This window comes from Mixophyes fleayi, chromosome 10 (genome assembly GCF_038048845.1).
Source record: "Mixophyes fleayi isolate aMixFle1 chromosome 10, aMixFle1.hap1, whole genome shotgun sequence".
NCBI lineage: Eukaryota > Metazoa > Chordata > Amphibia > Anura > Limnodynastidae > Mixophyes > Mixophyes fleayi.
The window spans coordinates 33,767,175-33,792,615 of NC_134411.1; the positions used below are offsets into that span (position 1 = coordinate 33,767,175).

General features: G+C 44.4%; 1 protein-coding gene across 1 annotated transcript in view; it reads right to left on the reverse strand.

Annotated features, from left to right (window-relative positions):
- Nucleotides 1–24,695, reverse strand: part of LOC142104165 (uncharacterized) — a 72,971-nt gene extending 48,276 nt beyond the window's left edge. The window contains exons 1-4 of the mRNA XM_075188681.1: nt 24,524–24,695; nt 24,205–24,251; nt 2,173–2,251; nt 1,330–1,355 (exon numbers count right to left, since the gene is read on the reverse strand). Coding sequence (XP_075044782.1) covers nt 1,330–1,355; nt 2,173–2,251; nt 24,205–24,251; nt 24,524–24,695 — 324 coding nt within the window. The remainder of the gene's footprint in view (nt 1–1,329; nt 1,356–2,172; nt 2,252–24,204; nt 24,252–24,523) is intronic.
- Nucleotides 24,696–25,441: the final 746 nt, after the last annotated feature.

The window sequence follows — 25,441 nt, forward strand, 5'->3', positions numbered from 1 at the left end:
ATTCATCCCTTAGAATCTCAGCTCTACATTATAGCTGCTTCTGTACTGTAATGACTGGTAGGAAGGAGAGAGAACTGAAGGATGAAACTGGTCTTAAAGATTAAATAAATAGAAGGGGAATGTGCGTAGCTCCCAACATTTTAAAACATAATGGACCTAATTCATCAAGACACGTATACTGAGTGCTATGTACGTTTGTTTCAGAACAAATGTAATTCAGGTCTGTGCATACAAAGAACAGGTCTACAGATACATGCACAGATTAATATGGGTCTAGGTCTGCTCTGCTCTACTACACCACACACTGCACGATGCCTATGTGGAATATAAATTTGTAAAAGAATGTGCAGTAAAATAAAATTACTGAATTAATGTCACCTGGTAATAATATAGGCATTAATGACAAAATTGTAAAAATATTTTATTTTAATTTTTCCCCTATGAAATACATTTATTAGATTGATATTAATGTCTACTGTACATAAAATATTTTTTTTTACAGCTGGTCCTGATTCCAAACACATGTTTTAGCATGCATACACAGCCGTCATCACTAGTAAGCGACACTTAGACTAGCCCTGCAGCTGGAGCAGGAGATACAGCTAAAAAACAAGTACTTTTAATATGCTCATAGCTTGGATTGGACACTGCTGTGTGCGCTCGCTATTGTCATGCCCTTACTGTACATTGACTATGGCCAAAATTCCCTTTCCTACCCCGCTCTCTCCCTGAAATCGTAGTCTGTAGTACGTGTCCTTTGTGCTCTAACGCAAATTAAATGTGACTGCTTCCTTTGGCGTATGAGCCGGTTTTGCCAATGCACAGAGTGATTTTGCGGATAATACGTACAAAGTCTCTATTGATGTCCCTTGATGAATCAGACCGAATGTCCGCATACCTTCTGATTCTAGGGCTTTGTCCTGCTCTCCAACCCTGGAACATGTTAGTCCCACAAGCATAAGGAGAATTTCAGCAGTATGTGAGGACCCACCACCGCTGGTGTCACCTAAGCCCCTTCTCTCCTCGTTGACTACAAGAAGAGGAGGTGGAAAGCATACTGTGATGGATGCCAACACAGAATCTAATGAGATAGAACTGTGGCTCTGAGGTTAAACATTAACTGGTTGTTAACCCAAAACCTGGAATCGTTAGAGCACCAATAGGAGGCGGATGTGGAAGTTCTCCTGATCTGCAGTGGTCTGTGGCATGGAAACTCCACATTTCTTGCAGGGAGGAGCCAGCTAAAAGTGTCTAGAATTATCTTTTTAATTGCACTGAACTAAGAGTTCCATTATGATGTCATGTCGTTAACCATGTCAATATTATTACCTTTTTCTTTTCTCCTTTTGATTTACCTGTCGACAAAAAATATTTTACAGCTATAATTTTCTAAGAAGAAAATAGAGTAATCAAGAATTAGCTAAACTGTGTTTTACAAAGTCATGCTTAGAATAATGATTGTAGATTATTCCTGAAGATATGTGTGGTGATAATTCTAACTAGACAAAGCTAGACTGTGTTACAGAATTACCCAAATCATGTATTTGACACTTAAAGAAGAAATCAATTTAATTTTGTAGTTCTGCTGTACAGACATACTGAAATATAGCCATTTGGGCAAACTGCCTTTACATCAATGTGTGGGGGCCACAGAACAAGTCTGATAGCCGAGGATTATCTGATTGTAACAGATCATTATGGGATATACTCACAAATCTGTTCCGCATATAACTACAGTCACCCTGCGTCTGCCGATCCCTCTAACTCTCATATAATGTAGGAGACATCAGTGCTAGGATATATGGGCGATTTTTTTTTCTCGCACAATCTCAAAATATTAATCCAATGAAAGAGATAACTCATCTTGTAATGCATTGTTTCCTATATGCTCTTCTACATAACTGAATGCTTTATCTCCTTCAATCGCACATTGCCATAGTTTTATCGCCTATCATGAACTCCAGACAATTAATTTGCTCCATAGTTAGTAATGGGATGAGCGATTCGCTCATTCTGGAGATATTATGCGATTCAGGGCAGGAAATGCTTATTGAACTAGAGAACACAGGAAGATTGTTTTTCCTTTGGATGTTTCATTTCATGAAATTAATTGCATAAATCACAAAACTCAGTCTCACTTGTTATATATGGCAAACTCAGACTTTTTGTTACCGGTATGGGTACCTTCGTCTTCCTTTGTCCTCTCTTCATCGGTTCCACCGTCTTTCTTCTTCCCTTTATCGTCGTCCCCCTTTCATAACATAGCAAAGTGAAAAAAAAAATGCAATGGTAAAAAAAGTCAGGTTGAAGCATTGTCCTCTGCACAATTTGTTCTAACCACATTAGAAACTTTAGGTTTTCCTTACTGAGTGCTATGTACGTTTGTTTCAGAACGCATATAATTCAGGTCTGTGCATACAAGGAACAGGTCTACAGATACATGCACAGAATAATACGGGTCTAGGTCTGCTCTGCTCTACTACACCACACACTGCACGATGCCTATGTGAAATATAAATTTGCAATAGAATATGCAGTAAAAAAAAACTATTGAATTAATGTCGCCTGGTAATAATATAGGCATTAATGACAAAATATTAAAAATTGTAAAAAAGTTTTTAATTTTTTTTTTTTACCCCAATGAAATACCTTTTTATAGAATGATATTAAAGTCTACTTGTTACGGCTAACGGTCTAATCATAAACCCGTAGAACCAGATGGAGAGGTCTTCACCTTTAGCAGCCATCTTTCCCGTAGAGCTCGTTATGCTCACAGGTACTCAGATGCCCCCGAGGTCTTATGCTCAAGGTAGTACAGGTGTATGAATGTACCGTAGCGCAGAGTTGCAGGATAAAAGCATCTAGAGTGGTCAGGAAACAAGCCGTAGTCTGAGTCAGAAGTAGGTAACGTGGTCAGGGTCAGGCAAGATGTCAGGGCTGGCAGAAGACAAGAAGAATCCAGTACCGAAGCAAAAGGTCAGGGCAACAGGCAAACAATCCAATCCAATAAACGAAGCCAAGGGTCATACACAGTGTCGTGAACATAGAGAGCTTGCAGTTCTTTAAAAGGGATAATTCATAACTGCAGTGTAAATAGGTGATATCAAATGAATCCATTGATAAGTTAACGTGTAAAGTTTGCAGTCAGAGAATCTGTTGTAAATTTATTGGATGGCTTTGCACACCCCAGTGTGAACAGATAGAAGTGTCACCTGGGGGCAGTTCAAAGGACTCCCGGGGTGAGATCTAGACTTTTTGTGTGTGGAAAGGAGATAATTGAGTTAGGTAAACCCTGTGTGAAGAGACCAGCTTTAGATATGCAGATCACAAACATCCATTGTATTTGATCATGTATTTCCCTAGCTAATGGACTTCCTTTCAATAGGTAGTGTAAACACAAACTAACTCCTGGGTGTAAATTGGAGAACCATATGCCTAGAGGAGATCCTGGTAGACAGCATGTGAAAGCCTATACAGGTATATAGAAATGTGAACTTGAAAGGAAATTAATTCATTTTTCATATTTTGGGAAATCTGGATGCTACTCTGTATTGAGGGGCAAAAACCACACAAGGGTCTTGAAAGATAGATACCAACTACACAGGGAACAGCCATAGGCACATGTATTTCAGGATGAGATTGGATAATGTTGTAATTCCATTATGTTTGGTATTTAAACGTGCAGGAGATTATGACCGGTTTATTGAGGGGGGTGTTATTTCTCTGAGATATATCTGTGAAGAATTACCAACAGCTCAAAACTTAGGAATAGTTTGACCAAACCTGAGGTAACACCCAGGGGACATTTCCGCCCCCCGCAATAGCATTCACGCTGCCCCTGTGAATGCCGTCCCATTTGAGTTGGCTTAAAAACCTGTGTCTGGAGGGACAAAGTGTCAGACTTCTGGGGAAATCAAGTTACATTGATAAGCTGTCTATCTTCTTAGCCAAATCCCCTTGGCCAGATGCAATTCATGTAAGTGCAAATCTGAATGTAATCCTTTTTATTTTAAACTGCTTTTGCTTGTTATGTCAAATTAATTCATGGTTATTCATTATTTTTGTTATCTGTATGCCCTGTACCTTTTGTATATTAAATCTAAAATTTAATAAGTTGCGTCCTTGATACTCTAAAGAATCCATAGCCTGTGTAGAAGAGAGATTGCTCGTCCAGGTTACCCTGTGTGTGATTTGTTGATACATTTGATTAACAAGCTGTGTGTGCTTGTATTTACATTTTTGTAACAGTCTGGAGGTGTGAAGAGTTAACCCTGTGTGTGCTGGTGTGGGTCTTGCTAGTTTGTGGAACTAGAAGCCTGTGTGCCAGTGTGGGACAGTATATTGGGGTCCTATTGCCCGTACCCAAAAGGTTGTGGCTGTACCTTGAAGTGTCTGGGGGGTGTGAGAGCGCTGTGTTTGGGGGCGATTCTGTAGGTCTAGAACCTGTGTGATAGGTGAAAGAGACTGCGGGCTGAAATCGTGTGTGACCTCATACAGCAAACACCCCAAAGTCACGGCAGCTCGGAGCGTGTTCGTGACACACAGGAAATCCAAAATAGAAATAGATTCAAGGCACAGGAGCAGGCAAGTACACAGCACTGAGAACTGGAACTATAACCGGCAGGTAGGCTAGGCTCTCCCTGCCTATATACAGGCACTAGCCAATGATAGCAGGGAAAAGAAGCAAAGTAATTAGCCACATGGGCTGCTTAATGACTCCAATTGCGCACGCGCCCGGCTGTACCTAATGCCGGGACGTGGCGCTAGCTATTACAGCCTAGGCAACGGCCGGGACAAGACCCAGAAGTGACCTCCCGGTCATCATAGCAAAACGGCCGGGACGCAGGCAAGAGAGTCGCGGCGGCTGAGCCCTTCCAATGCACCAGAAAATTGGTTTGTCCCTGAACCTCCATGGAGTCGAGAATCTTCTCTACAATAAATTCATGAGAACCATGCAAGTTGACTGGTCGAGGTTTGGATTGATCCTGGAGTCTCAAACTTGGAGGATGAGACAACAGGTTTCATGAGGGAACAGTGAAACGTATTAGGAATTCTCAAAGAAGGTGGAATCTTCAGCCTGAAGGCAACAGGGTTAACTCTTTTTTCACAATAGAAAAAGGTCCAATGAACCTAGATCCCAATTTCTTGCAGGGCTGTTTGAGCCTAATATTGCGGGTGGAGAACCAGACTTTGTCTCCTACTTTAAGAAAACAAATCTTACGATGACAATCTGCAAAAAATTTTGGTCGAAAGGAGGCCTGAAGCAAGGCAGAATGGACCATCTTCCAAATAAGTCTGAAACGGGCGTTTGTTTGGCATACCTCAGGAAAACCAGAAGGATTGATTGAGGAAATAGAATTAGACCTGGGATGAAGGTCACAGTTGCAAAAGAAAGGCGATGTGCGGGTGGAAAAATGTCTGGAGTTATTATAGGCAAATACGGCCCACAGAAGTAAAGAAGACCAATTGTTATGAAATTTGGAAATATATAATCGGAGGAATTGTTCCAATGACTGATCGACTCTTTCTGTCTGTCCGTTTCACTACGGATGATAGGCAGATGACAGACTGATGTTGATGCAAGGTGGGTGCAGAAAGACCTCCAAAACTCAGTGATGAACTGAGACCCACGGTCAGAAACAATATCTTCAGGCAGACCATGGAGGCGGAAGGTATGGCGAATAAATAGCGATGCCAAAATTTTGAGCTTTGGGTAGCCCTGTGAAAGCGATGAAGTGGGCCATCTTGCTAAAACGATCTACCATCACCCAGATAGTATTGTAACCGGGTGACCAGGGTAATTCCCCAATGACATCTATTGACAGATGACTCCAAGGTTTAATTGGAGTAGACAAGGGCATAAGTTGACCCAACGGAGAGCCTCTGGAAGACTTATTTTTACAAGAGAGCACAAATTCATTGACATCAGTGGTCAAAGAGGGCCAGCAAACTGTGCGCAGGAGGACTTCAGTGGTTTTAAAAACTCAAGGATGACCGGCAATCTTGTTGTCATGTGCTTCAGATAAAACGGCCTTCCTGAGATGTACTGGTACAAATAATTTCCCCGAGGGAGTCTCAGGATGGGTGATTCTTTGGATATGGTGAAGAACGGCTCCCAAATCCTGGGTTAATCCTGTATGGATTGAGGAGGTAGGAATAATAGGAAGCGGAACAGCGGGTGGAGTGTGGGAGGAGGTAAAACTGCGGGAGAGTGCATCCGCTTTAACATTCTTGGAACCAGGTCTGTAAGTGATCACAAACTTGAAGCAGGTAAAGAACACGGACCAGCGTGCTTGTCTGGAATGAAGACGTTTGGCGGATTCAATAAATGATACATTTTTATAATCCGTGAGCACGGAGATAACATGAACAGCACCTTCCAGCCATTGCCGCCATTCTTCAAACGCCCATTTTATAGCTAAAAGTTCTCGATTGCCCACATTATAATTTCTTTCAGCAGCTGAGAACTTCCGTGAGAAGTAAGCACATGGGTGCAATTTATGATCCCGGGGGTCCTTTTGGGACAAGACAGCACCAGCACCCCTATCAGAGGCATCCACTTCGATGATAAAAGGTAATTCAGGGTTGGGATGTCTCAAGACTGGAGCAGAGGCAAAGGCAGACTTTAGGGCTTCAAAAGAGGCTATAGCTTCAGAGGTCCAATTAGCGGTATTAACCCCTTAATGGATTAGGACAGTAAGAGGAGCTACCAGATCGGAGAAGAAATGGATAAATCTCCAGTAATAATTCGCAAAGCCCAGGAATCTTTGAACGGCCTTCAGATTGGTTGGCTGTACCCAATCTAAGACTGCTTGGACCTTGCTAGGATCCATCAAGAACCCATCCGGGGAGATAATATACCCTAAAAATGAGACCTTTTGGACCTCGAATTCACATTTTTCCAGTTTGGCAAAGAGTTGATGCTGCTTTAGTTTAGAAAGGACTTGTTTCACGTGAAGACGGTGTTGGTCTACGGATGAAGAATAGATTAGGATCTCATCCAGATATACCACGACAAAGTGTCCCAAGAACTCTCGTAGGACATCGTTAATTTGATCCTGGAAGACAGCAGGTGCGTTGCATAACCTAAAGGGCAAAACCAGGTACTCATAGTGACCTGAGTGGGTGTTGAAAGCGGTCTTCCATTCGTCCCCGTCCCTGATATGTATAAGGTTGTATGCTCCTCATAGATCAATTTTGGTGATCACTGAAGCACTTCTGAGTTGATCAAAGAGAACCAATATGAGCGGAAGTGGATAGGTGTTTCTAACGGTGATTTTATTGTTAGGAACTCCCAAGCCAGTACAGTGAAACTCGGGGTCTACTCTGAAGGCCCGGTGTTCGCTGGAGCCCCTAGTGGTGGGGAAAGACTGGGCTGCGGGCCGACCGAGGGTCGAGTAACGTATACTGACTTAAAGGAGTACCCAGGAGTGGAGTGATTGGCGGGCTGTAGTTAAGAAAAATCCTAGGTCAAAGGGTCACAAGCACAGATGCAATATCCAGAGACAAGCGAAGGGTCAGACACACGGGCAGAGAAGCAAAATCCGAATTCCAGGCAAAAAGGTCGAGGTCAGAAGAGAAGGGTCACAGGTCCAAGAACAAGCAGGGGTCAAAACACGGGTAGTCAATCCAAGGTAGCAAGAACTAAATAGATAGCACAAGCAGGCAGCAGGACTGAGGACAGAATGCTATAACTGGCAGTGAGGCTAAGTCCTCACTGCCCTAAATAGTACTGATGGCCAATCAGGACACAGTCCAGAATGTGTCCTCAGCTGCAGCATAATAAAAATGCAGATCCTGCAGCCAATGGAAAAGACAGAGTACCAGCGGTAAACTAAATCCTCAATCAGCCCTGATTGACTGATCTTCAACAGCCTTGCACGGCTGACTCAAACTCTCCCTATGCGCACGCGCCCGGCTGTTCGACAGCTGGCCGGGCGCGGCGCCAGAAGCTCCCCTGCATCCCGGTTGTTGCCCAGACAACCGGGACGCTGAAACCGGAAGTGACGCCCCGGTTGCCGTAGCAACAGACAGGGCATCCCCAGAGAACCCGGAAGAGTCGCAGCGGCGCCCGCGGCCGCCGTGATCTCTAACATTTATTTAACCCACGGAAATCAATGCAGGGTAGAAGAGAACCTTCCTTTTTAGAGACAAAGAAGAACCCGGCTCCTACCGGGGATTTAGATGGCCTAATAAAGCCTTTTTTTAGATTCTCCTTAATATACTCATCCATGGCCTGCGTTTCTGGTATCGAGAGGGAGTATAATCTCCATTTAGGGAGTTTAGAGCCAGGAACTAGGTCAATAGCGCAATCGTAATCATGATGAGGAGGTAGCGTGTCAGCCGCTTGTTTAGAGAATACATCACAAAACTCATGGTAGGGTAGCGGCAGCTGATCCAGAGGAACCTGGAGCAGACGAACAGGCAAAGATAGGCAGGATGAAGAACAAGAAGAACTCCAGTGAATGATGTCTCCCTTGTTCCAATCAATGACTGGACTGTGGAGCTGCAGCCAGGGGTGTCCCAGGATCACTGGAACGGAAGAGCAATTAATAAGGTAAAAGGATAAAGCTTCAGAATGTAGCGCCCCCACGGTGAGCTGCAAAAGTGTTGTCTGTGAACATATTCTCCAGCCAGGTAAAGGACTACCACCCAGGCCACAGACAGTAATGGGCGACTTGAACTTAATGGTCGGAATCCCCAATGAACGGGCGAAATCCAGAACCAGAAAATTCCCTGCAGCGGCCGCTGTTCAGGAAGGCAGAGATAGATATAGATTGTGCACCAAAGGAAATTACTGCAGGAACCAGGAGTGCATTTTTGGAAGATATTATCTGCAGACCTAGACGAACCTCTTCCACATTCTCTAGGCCTGCTCTTTTCCCGACTTGTCTGATTTGTTAGGACAGCTTCGGAGAAGATGGCCCCTGTTGCCACAATATAGACAAAGGCCTAAGGTACGACTCCTAGTCTTTTATTCCGACGTGAGACAATAAGCACCTAGCTGCATGGGCTCAGCAGTTTCAAATGGTGCAGCAGAAGGAGTCAGAAAAGAGCATGAGAAAACGGAGGTATCCCTCTCGGCTTTTCTTTCTTTAAATCGACGGTCAATTTTGATGACCAATTGCATTCGATTCTCCAGTGTAGCTGGTACAGGGTATTGCACCAAAGAGTCTTTTATCTGCTCGGAAAGACCCAAACGGAACTGGCTCCGGAGTGGTGGGTCATTCCACTCGCTGTCCGTGGACCAGCGCCTGAACTCAGCACAATATTCCTCAGCAGTGTAATGACCCTGTTTGAGAGCCCGGAGGTGAGTTTCAGCCGAGGCCACTCTGTCCGGATCATCATAGAGTAGCCCCAGGGCATTAAAGAATGCATCAACGGACTGTAATGGAGGGCTCGTGGAAGCAAGACTAAATAACCAGGATTGAGGATCACCTTGTAGAAGGGACATGATGATGGCAACCCTTTGAAGCTCCAATCCAGATGAACGAGGTCTAAGGCGGAAATAGAGTTTACAACTTTCTTTGAAGTTGTGAAATAAGGTTCTATCTCTGGAGAACCGATGTGGCAGGTTCAATTTGGCTTCCACAGTAGTGGCCAGGGGAGCTTGCAGGGCTTGTGAGGCTCTAGCAGCTTCCTCTTGTGCAGACCACCTATGCGCCAGACCTTGGACCATCTGGGATAGAGTCTGGATTTGGCCCGCCAAAACTTGAGCTGGAGAAGGATTTGTCTCGCTTTCATCCATGGAGACGGCTTTCATTCTTCACTGGCTGGTTATAATTTTACGGCTAATGGTCTAATCATAAACCCGTAGAACCAGATGGAGAGGTCTTCACATTTAGCAGCCGCCTTTTCCGTAGAGCTCGTTATGCTCACCGGTACTCAGATGCCCCCGGGTCTTATACTCAAGGTAGTACAGTTGTATGAATGTACCGTAGCACAGAGTAGAGGGATAAAAGCGTCTAGTGTGGTCAGGAAACAAGCCATGGTCTGGGTCCGAAGAAGGTAACGTGGACGGGGTCAGGCAAGATGTCAGGGCTGGCAGAAGACAAGGAGAATCCAGTACCAAAGCAAAGGGTCAGGGCAACAGGCAAACAATCCAATCCAATAAATGAAGCCAAGGGTCATACACAGGAAATCCAAAATAGAAATAGATTCAAGGCACAGGAGCAGGCAAGTACACAGCACTGAGAACTGGAACTATAACCGGCAGGGAGGCTAGGCCCTTCCTGCCTATATACAGCCACTGGTCAATGATAGAAGGGAAAAGTAGCAAAGTAATTAGCCATAGGGGCTGCTTAATGACTCCAATTGCGCATACGCCCGGCTGCACCTAATGCCGGGATGCAGCGCTAGCTATTACAGCGTCCCGGCCATTGCCTAGGCAATGGCCTGTAAAAAAGTATTTTATGTACAGTAGTGTTACGAGCCGCGGCGGTGCTCAACGTAGATGACGAGAGTCAGAGAAAGGAGAATCCCATAGGTCCTCTCTACCCAAAGGTACCAACTATCTTATCCTAAACACTTTTGTCCATACCATCACCCCTGGGCCATCCCACATAGCTCCCAACATATTAAAACTCAATATTAGCATATCTCCTAACCTTCCTAATTTTAAGGATCTGTCCTGCTGTCCCACCCTGAGAGTGGAATGTGGTGGGATGAGAGATATCTAATAGGCAACCTAGTGCTTTGTAGCATTAAGCAGGCCTCTGGGGGCATGGTAGTGCCCTCATCATGACATGGTCATGCCCCCCGCACCCGATGACTGTCCCAGATTCATATAACCTCACCCATGGTCCAGTGCAATCACTTCATGATAGGCCATATTCCTCTCCTGGTCCAAGAATCAGGATGGTCCTGCTAACATCAGGACTATCAGGAGGTATGACTGTGAAGGGAATGTGGCAAGGTTCTCTTCCTCATATTTGACACAGATAATCATGTAGTGCTATGGTTCTGGGCGATAATCTTACCAATGTGTTGGATGGACAAAAGACAGGATTCTCCCAAAGTGAGCGAGTGTATTTCCACATGGATATTCCAATGCTACCTAAATCTCAACAAGTCCAAAATAGAGTTTCTCTTCTCCCAGACTCACCATGTCCCTTAAATCTCCCTCACCATCAACAGCATCACAATATCTACAGTTTATTAAGTCTTCTGCCTTGGTCTTACTGTTGACTCTGCCCCCTGCTTTACTCTTCACTTTCAGTCTCTCTTGCAGTCCTGTTGCCTTCCCCTTTAAAAATTGCTAGAAAATGCCCTTTTCTTGCCAAGATCGGGGGCAGATTGACAACTTAAAGTGGCCCTGGAAAGGAAGCTCCCAGCTTTAGGATTGAAGTAATATTACTTGGGTCTAGGAAGTCCTTGATGTTGCATGACACCCGGGGGTAAATGTATCAAGGTTTTGCCGGCGTGTTAAAATCGCGGCAAATTGCGGGTGTTAACCCGCGATTTTAGTCCCAAACTCATTGTCACGAGGAAGATTGCGGCACCTGCGGGTATTGGCACTGCTACCCTAGAAGGCGCGGATTCTAACACACCACCAGTCTTCACCAGGGACCCCCGTAATGAAGTTTGGACTTCGCGGCGAATGACGCGCAGGTCGCGGCCCTCCCAGGGAGCTACCTGCAAGATGGCGTAGGTAATCGTGGTCGTTGCATGCGCGCGGCAAGACCCGGAATGAATGTCTCCGTTGCCTAGCAACGGAGCGCTCCGTGGGAGAAAGACGTCCGTCCCCGGCCAGCGGGGAGACACGGAGACGGCATCTGACAGTACACCCCCCCCTTTTAATTGAGGGAACCACAGGACAACCATTGTTTCTTCAAGAAGGCAGACAATAATCGTTGGGTATGTAAATATTCTTTAAAGACCCACGACCTCTCTTCGGGTCCGAAGCCCTTCCAATGAACTAGATACAGAGAACGTTACTGAAGATTGCGTTCGGCCAGGATTTGGCTGACCTCATATTCATCCCCAGTGGTAGTTGGAATAGCCTGAGAGACAGGAGAAATATGAGAGAATTTGTCAAGCACCAAAGGTTTGAGTAAGGAGATGTAGAAGGTATTATGGACCTTGAGGTTAGAGGGGAGCCGGAGTTTAAAGGTAACAGGGTTAATAACTTGAATAATCTGAAAAAGTCCAATGAACCGAGGTGCCAACTTCATAGAACGGACCCGAAGTCTGAGGTTCCAAGTGGACAGCCACACAACTTATCTCCGACCTGAAGAGTAGTTACCAGTCTTCTGTGAAGATCAGCAGAGGATTTGTATCGCAGTCCAGACTTCAGTAGATTTTCTCAGAAGGAGGTTTGGCCATATCACGAGTCATAGCGTGAGCGGCAGGAACCGTGGGAGATGAAGAGGAGAATGTGGGAAGAATAGGGTGAGTACCGTAAACAATGAAGAAAGGGGAGGATCCGGTGGAGGAAGGATTATGATTGTTATGGGCAAATTCAGCCCAAGGCAACAGAAGACTCCAGTTAGACTGATTGTGGGATGAAAAACAACGGAGGAACAATTCCAGATCTTGATTTACCCGTTCAGTCTGTCCGTTGGGTTGTGGATGGTAACCAGAAGAAGATTTGAGAGTAACACCTAAGTCCTTGCAAAATGCCCTCCAAAATCGGGATATGAACTGAACCCCACGGTCAGAGATTATCTCTCGAGGACACCCGTGGAGGCGAAAGATCTCCTTGACAAAGACTTGTGCCAATTTGGAGGCGGAGGGTAAGCCTTTCAGAGGGACAAAATGGGCCATCTTCGAAAACCTGTCCACTGTTACCCAGATGGTGTTGAAACCACAGCTAGGAGGTAGATCTGTGATGAAATCCATAGAAATGCTTAACCATGGCTGGTCAGGAATGGGAATGGTTTGTAGTAAGCCAGCAGGAAGTTGCCTAGGAACTTTATTTTGGGCACACGTGGCACAAGAGGCTATGAATTCTCGGGTGTCTATCCGGATGGTAGGCCACCAGTAGTATCGGGACAGTAATGAAAGAGTCTTCTCTACCCCGGCATGTCCAGTGAACTTGGAAGAATGTGCCCAACGAAGAGCCTTCAGATGGAGGTGGGGTTCCAGGAATGAACAACCGACAGGGGGGGTATGAGTGATTGCTACGATACAAGAAGATTCAATCACAGGTGGGGGTTCCACAATGGTTGGGACATCGGAAATGTCAAATGACCTGGAGAGAGCATCAGCCTTGGAGTTTAAGGAGCCGGCACGGTAGGTAAGCTTAAGATTGAACTTGGCAAAAAATGAAGACCATCTGGCTTGGCGGGGATTCAAACAACGGGCATCTCTAAGATAGATAAGATTTTTATGATCGGTGAACACAGTAACCGTGTAGAGAGCGCCCTCGAGGAGGTGACGCCATACCTGCAGCGCGGATTTGATTACGAGTAGTTCTTTATCACTGATGCCATAATTAGACTCAGAGGAGGAAAATTTTCTTGAGAAGAAGCCACAGGGCAGGAGGCTACCATAGATGGATTCTTGAGATAATACCGCCCCAACACCAAGAGAGGATGCATCAACCTTCAAAAAGAAAGGTCTGAGCGAGCACCAGAGCTGAGAGGAAAGCTTCCTTTAGTAGTTCAAACACAGTGATGGCCTCTGAGGACCAATTCCATGGATCGGCCGACTTCCGAGTAAGGGCCGTGATGGGAGCAATTATAGAGGAGAAGTGCGGAATAAACTGCCGGTAATAATTGGGGAAGCCAATAAATCTTTGCACAGCCTTTATTCCTAAGGGTCTAGGCCAGTTGAGTATTGCGGATAGCTTCTCAGGATCCATCCGGAGGCCAGCTCCAGAAACAATGTAACCCAGAAACTGAATTTTTGAGGCCACAAACACACACTTCTCAAGTTTGCAGTATAGATGGTTTGAACGTAGACGTGATAGGACCTCTTTGACATGCAAATGATGAGAAGTCAGGTCGGGAGAAAATATTAGAATGTCGTCTAGGTAGGCAACGACAGAGACGTAGAGAAGGTCTTGGAAGATTTCATTGATAAAGGATTGAACAACTGCTGGAGCATTGCAAAGGCCGAAGGGCATAACAAGGTATTCAAAGTGACCCTCTCGAGTACAGAAGGCAGTTTTCCACTCATCTCCTGGATGTATACGAATGAGGTTATACGCACCACATAGATCCAGCTTAGTGAAGATCTTGAATCCGCTGATCCTGTCAAAGAGTTCCGAGATAAGTGGCAGAGGACACCTGTTTTTGACAGTGATGGCATTCAGTCGCCGATAATCAATGCAGGGCCGTACTGTTCCATCCTTCTTCTTGACAAAAAAGAAACCCGCACCTGCGGGAGACGTAGACTTCCTGATGAAGCCTCGCTGAAGATTCTCTGAGATATGCGTGGACATCGCCAGATTCTCAGGAAGGGATAATGGATAGATTCTGCCTTTAGGTAGTGGTTTATCCTGCAGTGATTCAATGGCACAATCCCAGGGATGGTGAGGAGGGAGGCTCTCCGCAGCGGCCTTGCAGAATGCGTCTTGAAAAGCGGTGTAGGGAGAAGGCAAGTGTCAGACGCCGTCCCCGTGCCTCCACGCTAAGCAGGGACGGATGTCTGTCTCCCTCTGAGCGTCCCGTTGCTAGGCAACGGAGACGCGTCTTCCAGCGGCGTGGTGCGCAGGTGCGCCCGTCGCCATGACAACGGGACGCGCTGCTGAGGCTTCCTGTCGGCGGCCAGCTGTCTGACCGCCGAATCACTGCCCACCAATGAGGGGGAAGGACTTCCTATATATATCCTGCTCTGACATCACTAGGATGCCAGAGCAACTAGTTATCTAGCCTCCAGCGTTCCAGCTATACCTTCATTATATTCTATCTGTTGATTCCTGTTACTGACCCGGCTTCCTGACCTCGCCTTTGGATTTTCCCTGTGTCCTGTCTTGTTACTTCGGTTTGACCTTGGCCTGCTGACTATCCTCTGCCTCCTGATTTGGTACCTTATCTGCCCGCTCGGTTCTGACTCGGCCTGTACATCTACGGATTTGCCCTTTACCTCGCATGTAGCTATCTGGGAGGGCCGCGACCTGCATGTCGCTCGCTGCGAAGTCCAAACCTCCTTGCGGGGGTCCCTGGTGAATACCGGCGGCGTGTTAGACTCCGCGCCTCCTTGTGTAGCTGAGCCAATACTTGCAGGTACTAACGTCACCTCCGTGACAGCAAGTCAGCCTGCGAAGACAACAAAGCACAAGGAAGAGATAGGTGTCCGGGTTTGACTCCTGACAAGCAATATCCATGACATTGAGAGCCCTATGAGGTAACCATCGTACGAGTCCAGTCGAACTGGGGGGAGTGAAGCTTGAGCCACGGTAGTCCTAAAATAATGGAATTCACAGACCGAGGAAGGACCAGGAACTTAATTTCTTCGGAATGTAGCACCCCTACCGTCAGCCAAATAGGAGAAGAAAAGTGGGAAACAGAACCATTAGAGATACGATTCCCGTCCACGGCGGTGAGAAAGAGTGGCTGAGGCAATTTTCTGATCTGTAATTGGAGTTGTGATGCCAGTGTGGAGGAGATGAAATTCCCAGCAGAGCCGGAGTCATCAAAGGCAGAGGTCTCATAGGGACCGACAGGAGTATCCAGAGATATAGACATAAGGAAGTCAGAACCGAAATTGGTATAGGGAGTTGTAAACCTAACTCCTAAGTTGGCCTCCCTGTTACCGATTAGGAAGGAGCGTTTCCCGGCCTCTTGATGCATGAAGATAGAATATGACCAGGTTCTCCGCAATATAGGCAAAGATGTTGCTTGAAACGTCTTTGACGTTCTTCAGGGGACAAGCGAGAACGGCCAATCTGCATGGGTTCTTCTGCAGGACCAGGATTTTGGAACAGGGGAGCAAGGCGTGTAGAGACCCGTCAAGTAGCAGAGCGTTCTTGAGTTCGCTCCCGGAAGCACAGATCAATGCGATTGCATAAGGAGATCAAGGAATCCAGGTCTGCAGGGAGTCACTAATTCATCCTTGACGCGGTCTGCCAGTCCTTGCCAAAATGTTGCCATCAATGCCTCGTTGTTCCATTTGAGTTCGGAAGAGAGCGTGCGAAATTGAATGGCATACTGACTGACTGTCAGAGACCCCTGGCGAAGGTTCAGAAGACTGGAGGCGGCAGAAGATACCCGGCCGGGCTTGTCAAAAACTCTCCGGAATGCCTCAATAAATGAAGATACATTGGAGAGGAGAGGGTCATTCCATTCCCATAGGGGAGAGGCCCAGGCTAGGGCTTGTTCAGATAAGAGGGAAATGATGAAGGCCACTTTTACCCGTTCAGAGTGAAAGGATACAGGATTACACTCGAAATGAATCAAGCACTGGTTTAGGAATCCCCTGCACTTTTTAGGTTCTCCATCAAATTTGTCAGGCGGAGAGAGTCTCAGAGAAGTGGTAGACACCACTACGGAAGAAGAGGGGGTGACTGCAGCTCAGGAGGTAGTTACCGATATGGCCTGGGGGGAGGTTACGGAGACCTGAAGGGACTCAAGTCGTGCAGCGACTCCTTGGATGCACTGGAGAAGCTGCGCCTGTTCGGACTCCTGTTTTTCCACTCTGTGAGCAAGATGGAGGAGTAGGTCCTGGGCCGACTGTTCACCTGGCGTCTCCGTAGACATCTTTTGGGCCAGAGCAAACTGTCACGAGGAAGATTGTGGCACCTGCGGGTATTGGCACTGCTACCCTAGGAGGCGTGGAGCCTAACACGCCGCCGGTCTTCACCAGGGACCCACGCAAGGAAGTTTGGACTTCGCGGCGAACGACGTGCAGGTTGCAGCCCTCCCAGGGAGCTACCTGCAAGATGGCGGAGGTAATCGTGGTCGTATAGGCTGAAGTCGGGAACCGTGTGGGCAGATAAGGTACAAAATCAGGAAGCAGCGGATAGTCAACAGGCCAAAGGTCAAACCGGAGAGAATGATGCAGGACCAAGGGATAATCCAAAAGCAAGGTCAGGGAGAGCTGGGTCGGTACACATAAATCAATGATCAGGATATAGAAATTAGAGAGGAGCGGGCTCGGCTCCCCGAGATCCGAATTCATCTGAATTTAGCCTATCCGAGTACCGAGCCGAGCAGGTACTCTCCTGCCCATTCGGATTCGATATCGAGGCAAAACGTCACTGTGACGTATTCGTATTCCTGAGCTCGGTTCACGCGAGATTTGAAAAGCATAAATACCAGCCTCCACAGTAATCCATCGCCATTTGACAGAGGGAGAAAGCAGGGTTAGGTTACACTGGCTATATCAGTGCAGGGACAGAGCAGTAATTGGACACATTATTGTTTCTATTCAATACCATTCCAATCTTAATACCAGTTGTTACAGCAGTAAGAGGAGGATAGAGGAGGGTTTTTGTTCAGTTTCTGGCACTCCAAGTGCTTTTGGGGTGTCCCCCATTCTTTTGCATTAATTTTTCAGGCTGTCAAAAGTCATATTTGTCAGCAGTCTAAAAAAATAATATTTAGCACTCCAAGTGCTTTTGGGGTGTCCCATATTCCCCAGTGTTTTACTGTAATTTTTCTGGCTGTCAAAAGTCGTAAGAATGACGTAACATGGATTAGGATCCCAGATGGTTAAGGTCCCTACCTCTACTGAGTGTGGCTTTAAAAATGCTACAAATGGCTAGACAACTGTTGTCAGGATTTCTGTAAAAATAATTCCACACTTAAGAGGTGAATTTTTGGTCTTATGCCCAGGCATGACAATGGACTTTTTCTTATCACTGGCAAGAACTGCAGCAATTTATCTTTGAAAGTGTATGAAAATCATATTGTGACCTAGGAGGTGGTCAAAATTGAATGGAAATGACTGGAAATTAGTGTTAGTGAGGTTAATAATAATGTAGTTACAAAATAATACCTAAATTGTTATTTTAGGCCAAAAAAATGTTATTTTTTTAACAAATAGCAAAACAAAACCAAAACCAAAACACGCAATGGCGGTTTGGCAAAACCAAAACCAAAACATGACGGTAATGCAGATCCAAAACCAAAACCAAAACACGGGGGTCAGTGAGCATCTCTAATAGAAATATATATAACGCTGGAGGCTAGAATGAACTAGTTGCTCTGGCACCATCATCCTTATATAGAGAGAAGAGGGCGCTCATTGGTGGCCAGAGGGCGGCGGTCAGACGCGCTGACCGCCGTCAGGAAGTCGCGCGTCCCGTTGGCGTGGCAGCAGGCGCGCATGTGTGCGGCAAGACCCGGAAGGAGCGTCTCCGTGGGAGAAAGACGTCCGTCCCCGGCAAGCGGGGAGGCACGGGGACGGCGTCTGACACTCGTCAAATGTATCAAGCTGCGATTTTTACCGTGATCTTCAAAATCGCTGGTCATCTCCGGCGATTTGCTGCGATTTCAAACACACCCGTGTTTGGCAAACTCTCCTGCGTTGTAGCAGCAAGTTGTATACACATCACTGTTACACTGCCCTGTCATACAGCTGCCGGAGCTCCGGCAGCTGTAAAAACTGTAAAGAATAGATAAAAGTAATAAAAAAAAAAAAAGTGTGGGGTCTCCCCTCTATTCATGCTTAACCCTTGTGCTCCCTGACTACTGTCAGCTGGTTCCGTGAAAATCAGGAAAAAATTTTGCGTGGGGTCCCCCCGATTTTCATGGAACCAGCATTAGGCAAACCAGCCGGGGTTGGAGGCACTATAGCAGTGGGACACGCGGCAGGGGTCCAGCTGCCATAATGACTAACCAACCCCAGACTGTTCAGCTCTGGGCTGGATTCCCTATGGAGTGGGGTCCACCGAAAAAAACGAGTGCCCCCCCCTAGGGACACCTAGCCCAGTGCTGATAGCACTAGGGCTCTTCCTACACCCCTGGGCGGTGGGTGCAGGGTAATAACGGCGATAGAATAGTGAAAAAAACAAACGGATGCCATTTTGTTTTGTGGAACTACAAGTGCCAGCATGCCTGTTTGCCTTAAATATTGTGGGCATGCTGCTACTTGTATAACTACAAGCACCAGCATACCCATGGCAGCCAGGGCATGTTGGCACTTGGAGAACCACAAGTGCCAACATCCCCTGACACCCACGGCTGGCTGGGACCTGCAGTTCCACAAAATAAAATGTTAAATAAACCACCACTCCCTTGTTATAACCACTAACATTTAATAAAAATACTAAACCCACAATAAACATAGTAAACACCCTCATTTACACCATATTTTTTTTATTAAAAATAATAAATTCCCTGATACTCACCAATGAAGTTTTCTCCTTTTGTCTGCAGCTTTCAATCCAAAAATGGCTGTAAACCAAGTCCAAAATAAATTTGTATCCAAAGTCCGGCTTGCCCCTGTCCCAAAGTAATTTTTACTTACAAAAGTCCATGCTTGACAAAGTCCAAAAGAAATTTGTTATTCCAACAGTCCGGCTTGCCCCTGTCCCAAACATATTTGTACTTCCAAAAGTCCTGCTTGAAACCTGTTTACATCTTCTGCCCAGGGGGGCCCATTGTTGCTTGAAGTCTTCTGTTCTTCACCCAGGGGGGCCCAATATTTGTAACATCCACGATTCTTTATGTTGCTTGAAGAAAAATAAAAAAAAGCCAGGACCCGCCGCAAACAGTTCCTACCTAGTAGGAGGTCCGATATGCAATGAACTTAGTTCATTGCGCTATGTCTATTTACAGTATTAGGTGATACTATATACTATAAATAGAACAACCGCAATGACCTAAGGTCATTGTGCATTGGAGCTCCTACTGTGTAGGAGGTCCGATACGCAATTAACTTAATTAGTTCATTGCAGTAGGTTTATTTATAGTATTAGGGGATTTTCCCACCAGCGTGGGAAAATCCCCTAATACTATTAGGGGAAATCAACCCGGTGCTAGCAAGCAGTGTGTTGTATCTAGCGTGTTTGAAAGCAAACTCTCCTGAGTTTGCTTAATCGCAGCTTCATACATTTGAGACTTGTATAGCTGCAGTGGCAAACAGTCGGGAGTTTGATCTCAAACGATTTTGCAAATAGCGGTTTTGACAGAAGCACAACTCTGGCGATTTTGCATGAAATCTCAGCTTCATACATCTGCAAGTTTCAACTCTCCCGAGAAAATCACTGGATTTGCAAAATCGGACCTTGATACATTTACCCCCCGGTGTCCGTAAGACAGATCATCTGCAGCCAGTGGCATGAGGCAGGAAATGCGACTGAATGTGTGAGGAAACAAAAATACTTCCATGAAATCAATACACAAATTGTAGTCTGAAAGCCCCACCATCCATTCCATGGAAGTCACTCACTGAGGCCCTGTCATACAAGCCTATATGCTGGGAACCAAGAGTCAAGGGAGGCAGTTTCCTTTCTCCGTCTCCTTCTTCCTCCTTCTCCATCTTCATCCTTCTAATTTCTTCTCCTCCTTTTCTCCTCTTCTGTTTTCCTCCTTACTCCTCCTTGTTCCTCCTCTTTCTTCCTTCTCCATTTTCATCCTCCTAATTCCTTCTCATCTTTTTTCCTCCTTTCTTCTTTTCCTTCTTCCTCCTCTTTCCTCCTTCTCCATCTTCATCCTCCTAATTCCTCTTCCTCTTTTTATCCTCTTCTTTTTTACCTCCTTCATCCTCCTACTTCTTCTTCATACTGAACTTACATTTCCCTGAATCACTCACCCTCAGCCACATCAGTATTTTCTATTGGAGGATCTCAACACACATAGGGAGAGAGTGGGAATTCGGGAACAGATCAGCCCTCGGTTGATTCACAGCACCTGTTATAAGGGATTGACCACTACAGGTGCCATGGAAGCAATCCAATGTCGGGACCAACCACTAACAGGCCAGAAATGCCCTACTGAGTGGCCAGGGCTCATGTTGTAAAAAAAGACAATAAATATAAAACAATTATAAAGTTTAAAAAGAGCACATCAAGTGGGCCCATGAGCCACTGGCCTACTGGGAAAACTCCTGGTGAAGCCTATGGCCAAGCCACCACTGCTGAAGACACAATGAAAACACTTATTTGTTCTCTCATTATCTTCTTCCTTGACTACTGCAGTCTCCTCCTACTTGGAAAAAATTCTCTAAAAAGTCATCAACAACACCACCCCTCCATACATCAAAAGTCATTGTGAAATTCTCTCCCTTACACCCTGTTAGATCTAACTCTCAGTTGTTCCTAGCCTCTTTAATGGTAACCACCACTCACTCACTATTAGACATCTCTTTTACTGCTACCCACCTATGGAATTCCTTACCACTCCTAATCACATTCAAATATTCAAACTCTTTCTGAAAAACCCACCTCTTTAGTAGAACCTTCTCTCACCTATACTACACACGCTCCCTGCTGTCCATATCTCCACTCTGAGACACAAACACTTCTCTTGCATCTACTTTGTGTTTTTACTCCTTGACTGTAAACTCTCTGACAAGCAGAGGCCTGACTACCCTTTGTTTTCACCTCTGTATTTATGTTGTCTATATTATATGTTTCTGTTTTATGTATGCTCCATTTCCTCCATTGCCTGGTGCTGCATATCAATAATAATATTATGAAACCTCCTTACTCCATCTAAGTGGTGAATTTGTAATATATTTGCGTGTGTGTCACTTATTTCTCTCATGCACAGTGCCTCCACCAAGTTGTCTTAGTCTGGGTTTGTATGGACATGGATATATATATATATATATATATATATATATATATAAAATCAATCATACTAAATTACTGTATACTATTCTGAAAGTGCGCACTTAAAACTTCACGGTTCACAGTATTGACTCTTGCAATATTCCTCTATTTCAGGCCAGACTGAAGTCACTTAGTTATATGTACATTTCATTTTATCCAGATTTGTATGAATTGTATATCACTAACGATGATATACAATGATATTTGTATATTCCTATATAACTCGGTCTCTGAAATAAATTCTTTTAATAAAGATTATATATTTTTTTACCTATATTATAGTCTTTGAAATAAGCATTTTAACTGATGCAGAGGATATCTTGAATGGATCTATATCACAGTCTCTTAAATACATATTTATACTGATGCAGGTGTTAAATCTATATTTCCGTTTCACTTCAGGTTTATGTAATATAACGATATGATAAGTTCTCAGGTTTACTCACAAGAACCAGGGTTTGGTTATATAAATACCTCTTTTCTCACTGTTTCTTTTCCCAGAGGGTTTTTTTTTTTTTAATATGATGTTTTTCCTCACAGATGCTTTGGCTTTAAAGATAATTCTCTTTACATATATTTCTATTATCAGATGCTTTTTCTCATAAATGTTGATCTCCAGTCTTTTTAGATATACATCTCTTAATAGATCAATATCAATAATGTATATCTGGTTTCTCACAGATCTGTCCCAATTAGTTTTCTCATTCTCACATAGGTCTGTCACCTCTCTTTCTCCCCCGGTGTCCAGTAAAACCATTATTTCTCCTCCTCCCACCACTGCAACTGATACACTCCCTTGTCAGTTCCGGGGTGATTGCGCAATATCTTCTGGCCCCTGGGGACACTGTGATATGTAGTCACATCCTGCGCCTGCTTCTATATTTGTTTCTAGTAAATAATATTAGATTATAATAATAATAGGCATCCTCCATCTAAAGCACATAGTTAGTTATGTACTCTTTGCCCACTGTTTCCAATCCACTATCCCACCAAGCTGAATTTAAATACTGACTAAATAGCACAGGAATTGATAGAAACCAGTATGAAGCCATCCTCTTATAGATGCCACAATAGATAAACTTTAATGTAAACCAGAGCACTGTGACAAAGTCAATCGCTGCCATTGTCCACAGTTCACACTGCTCTGGTCCCACAGTAAATCGCATATCTTTTATGGATGATGTTTCTGCAAGTACGTGTAAACACCACTAAGAGTGGGTGAAGCTGCACCAGGTTACTACAATAATCGATCGTATCATAATTCATTTATTTTTCTAAGATGCAAGGAAGCTGATATATAGATACTGTTTGTAACTTTGACAGGTGTACCACTCCAATTACAGCAGGATCCCAGAGAGTTAGGACCCTTGCTGTAATTGGATAAACAAAATTTGGTAGCCATGGAAAATATTTTACTGTATTTGGCACTCAAAAGGAAGCTTCAAATAACTTCTATGGACAGAGGAAATGTCATTAAGGTGTCTCATTTAAAAAAAAATCAATAAAAAAATCAATGTATGGGTCCAAATAAGCCACTAATCCTGATGAACGTCTGATCAGAGTATTATAGTAATATTCTGCGGTACAGTTTTGTAAATTTGTACTTCTCCATTTGAGAGGTTATAGATATCAGGCGGGAAGGATGATAAATTCAGTAAGACAGTTACAGCATCTCATCACATGTGGTCGTCATCCATTTGAGATAATGGTGGTCTTTAACATCTATATTGGCTTTGTTTTGATATATGTGGGGCTGTATGGAGGTATATTGGCAAGATGGGTAAGGCTATATAGAGACATAAAGGAACAGTTGGTATATGGCATTTATTTTGCCATACCTTGTACACTAAATGTAACTAATTTTCACCATAGCCCACATGGTAAGTATTCCCCTCTAAGCTACAATAGACCATGGATATCGGGTGTATATTATCACAATGAAGTGTGGTAGGTAAAATTGTTTTTGTTGTGCTAGTGTCAGATCTCACAGATCAAGTAGTAATTAATTTTGAAATTTGCAAGCCTCTACATATAACATAACTGTTTGCTGCTAATTTAAGATATTCATTGCACAAAGCGTAGTACTACAGTAAAATCATTTCACTATAACACAATATATGATTTGGTGTGTCTGAAGTAATAATTTCCAAGTAATCGCTTTATCAACTGGGAACTTTTTTAAAGAAAAGGAATTGTGTAGGCAGCTATTTGTGGCTCAAAAAGGGCTGATGTTATTAGTTGCTAACGCTCTGATAGGCTACATTTCCATGAATATTGGCACAGCCTTCATAATCATCATCACCATTTATTTATATAGTGCCACCAGTTTTGCAGCGCTGTACAGAGAATATTTGTCATTAACATCGGTCCTTGCCCCATTGAAGCTTACAGTCTAAATTCCCTAACACACACACAGACTAGGGTCAATTTGTCACTAGCCAATTAACCTACCAGTATGTTTTCAGCCTTACTGAAACTTTATAATGTGTCAGACAATACAACATAAACAAACCAGTGCACAACCATGAAAATGCGCATACCTTTTCTTCATCATCGCCATCATCATCGCCATCATCATCGCTATCACCTGTATAAACACAGAAGACATGTATGTTAGTCAAGTCACTATATATTTAATACAAGGGCCCATATATGTAAACATTTTTATTCCAGTAAATCAATATATATTTATATCATAAGTTTCCATAGCGAAAATTGCATTCAGAAATTACAGCAGCTCAGTCATAGCTCCTGACCCTGGATTATAATCCGGGGGTCTATTTATCATTGGTTCACAAGTGAACCATTCAGCTGCCCCAGTAAACTTTTTCTGGTAAATTACTATGATAAAAGATCTACTATCACTGCGATAAGTGGACCTCCGGGTCTTTAGATCGGAGTCAAATATATCTGTGAGTTCAGATTTCTGCTCATAAGTGTAAGATTCTGGTGTGAGACTCCCAGGAGGTTGGATGGTTGTATTTGGAGCAAAATATGCACCTTTTATAAAACAGACAATGACATAGTGCATATTGTAAACACACTGAAGGCACAAAACACAATTGCACTAGGCTTACAGTATGGGCTCCAATTAAGAGTTACACACAAATCAAACTAAAGGGTGCAAATGTACACATGGATAAACCATGCTGCAATGAAAGGGGTGCAAGTAGCGGCTGCTTTTGCATGTAGCACACAGATACTGGGCAGCCTTATTTTTGCACTGTAAGTAAGAGATGAGCTCAGTGCACCCCCTCTCAACTCTATATCTGCCCGTCCATCTTAAATTTGTCTTCCTGCAGGGCCACATGAGTTTACCAAGGTGGATTTTCTCTTATCTCTAAGGCGATATACGATTTTGCCCTAGAGTCTGTGGTGGAAGTGAGGGTATATGGTTGCATGCCGCACCGCTACTTCCCCTACTACCTTCATTGTAACACTATCACATTCCAGTCACTTACATTATATATATATATAAGTGATGGAAGTGGGGGGTATATGGGGGTATGTCATACCGCCATTTCATCTACTGCCTTCATTTTAAAAGTGTCACATTCCATTCACCTATATTTTTTATACCGCCACTTCTCAATTTCCACTTCGTCTTTTTGCCTACTTGACTGACTGTGTTCAAGTCCACAGGCCACACAAACAATTTTTATTTATTTCTTTGGGGGTGTGGGGCAGCATAAATGGAAAACAGTATTTTTAAAACTGCATGCAAGACACACAGCACTTTTACAGATATAAGATGGCATACGGCAATTACTAACTGTA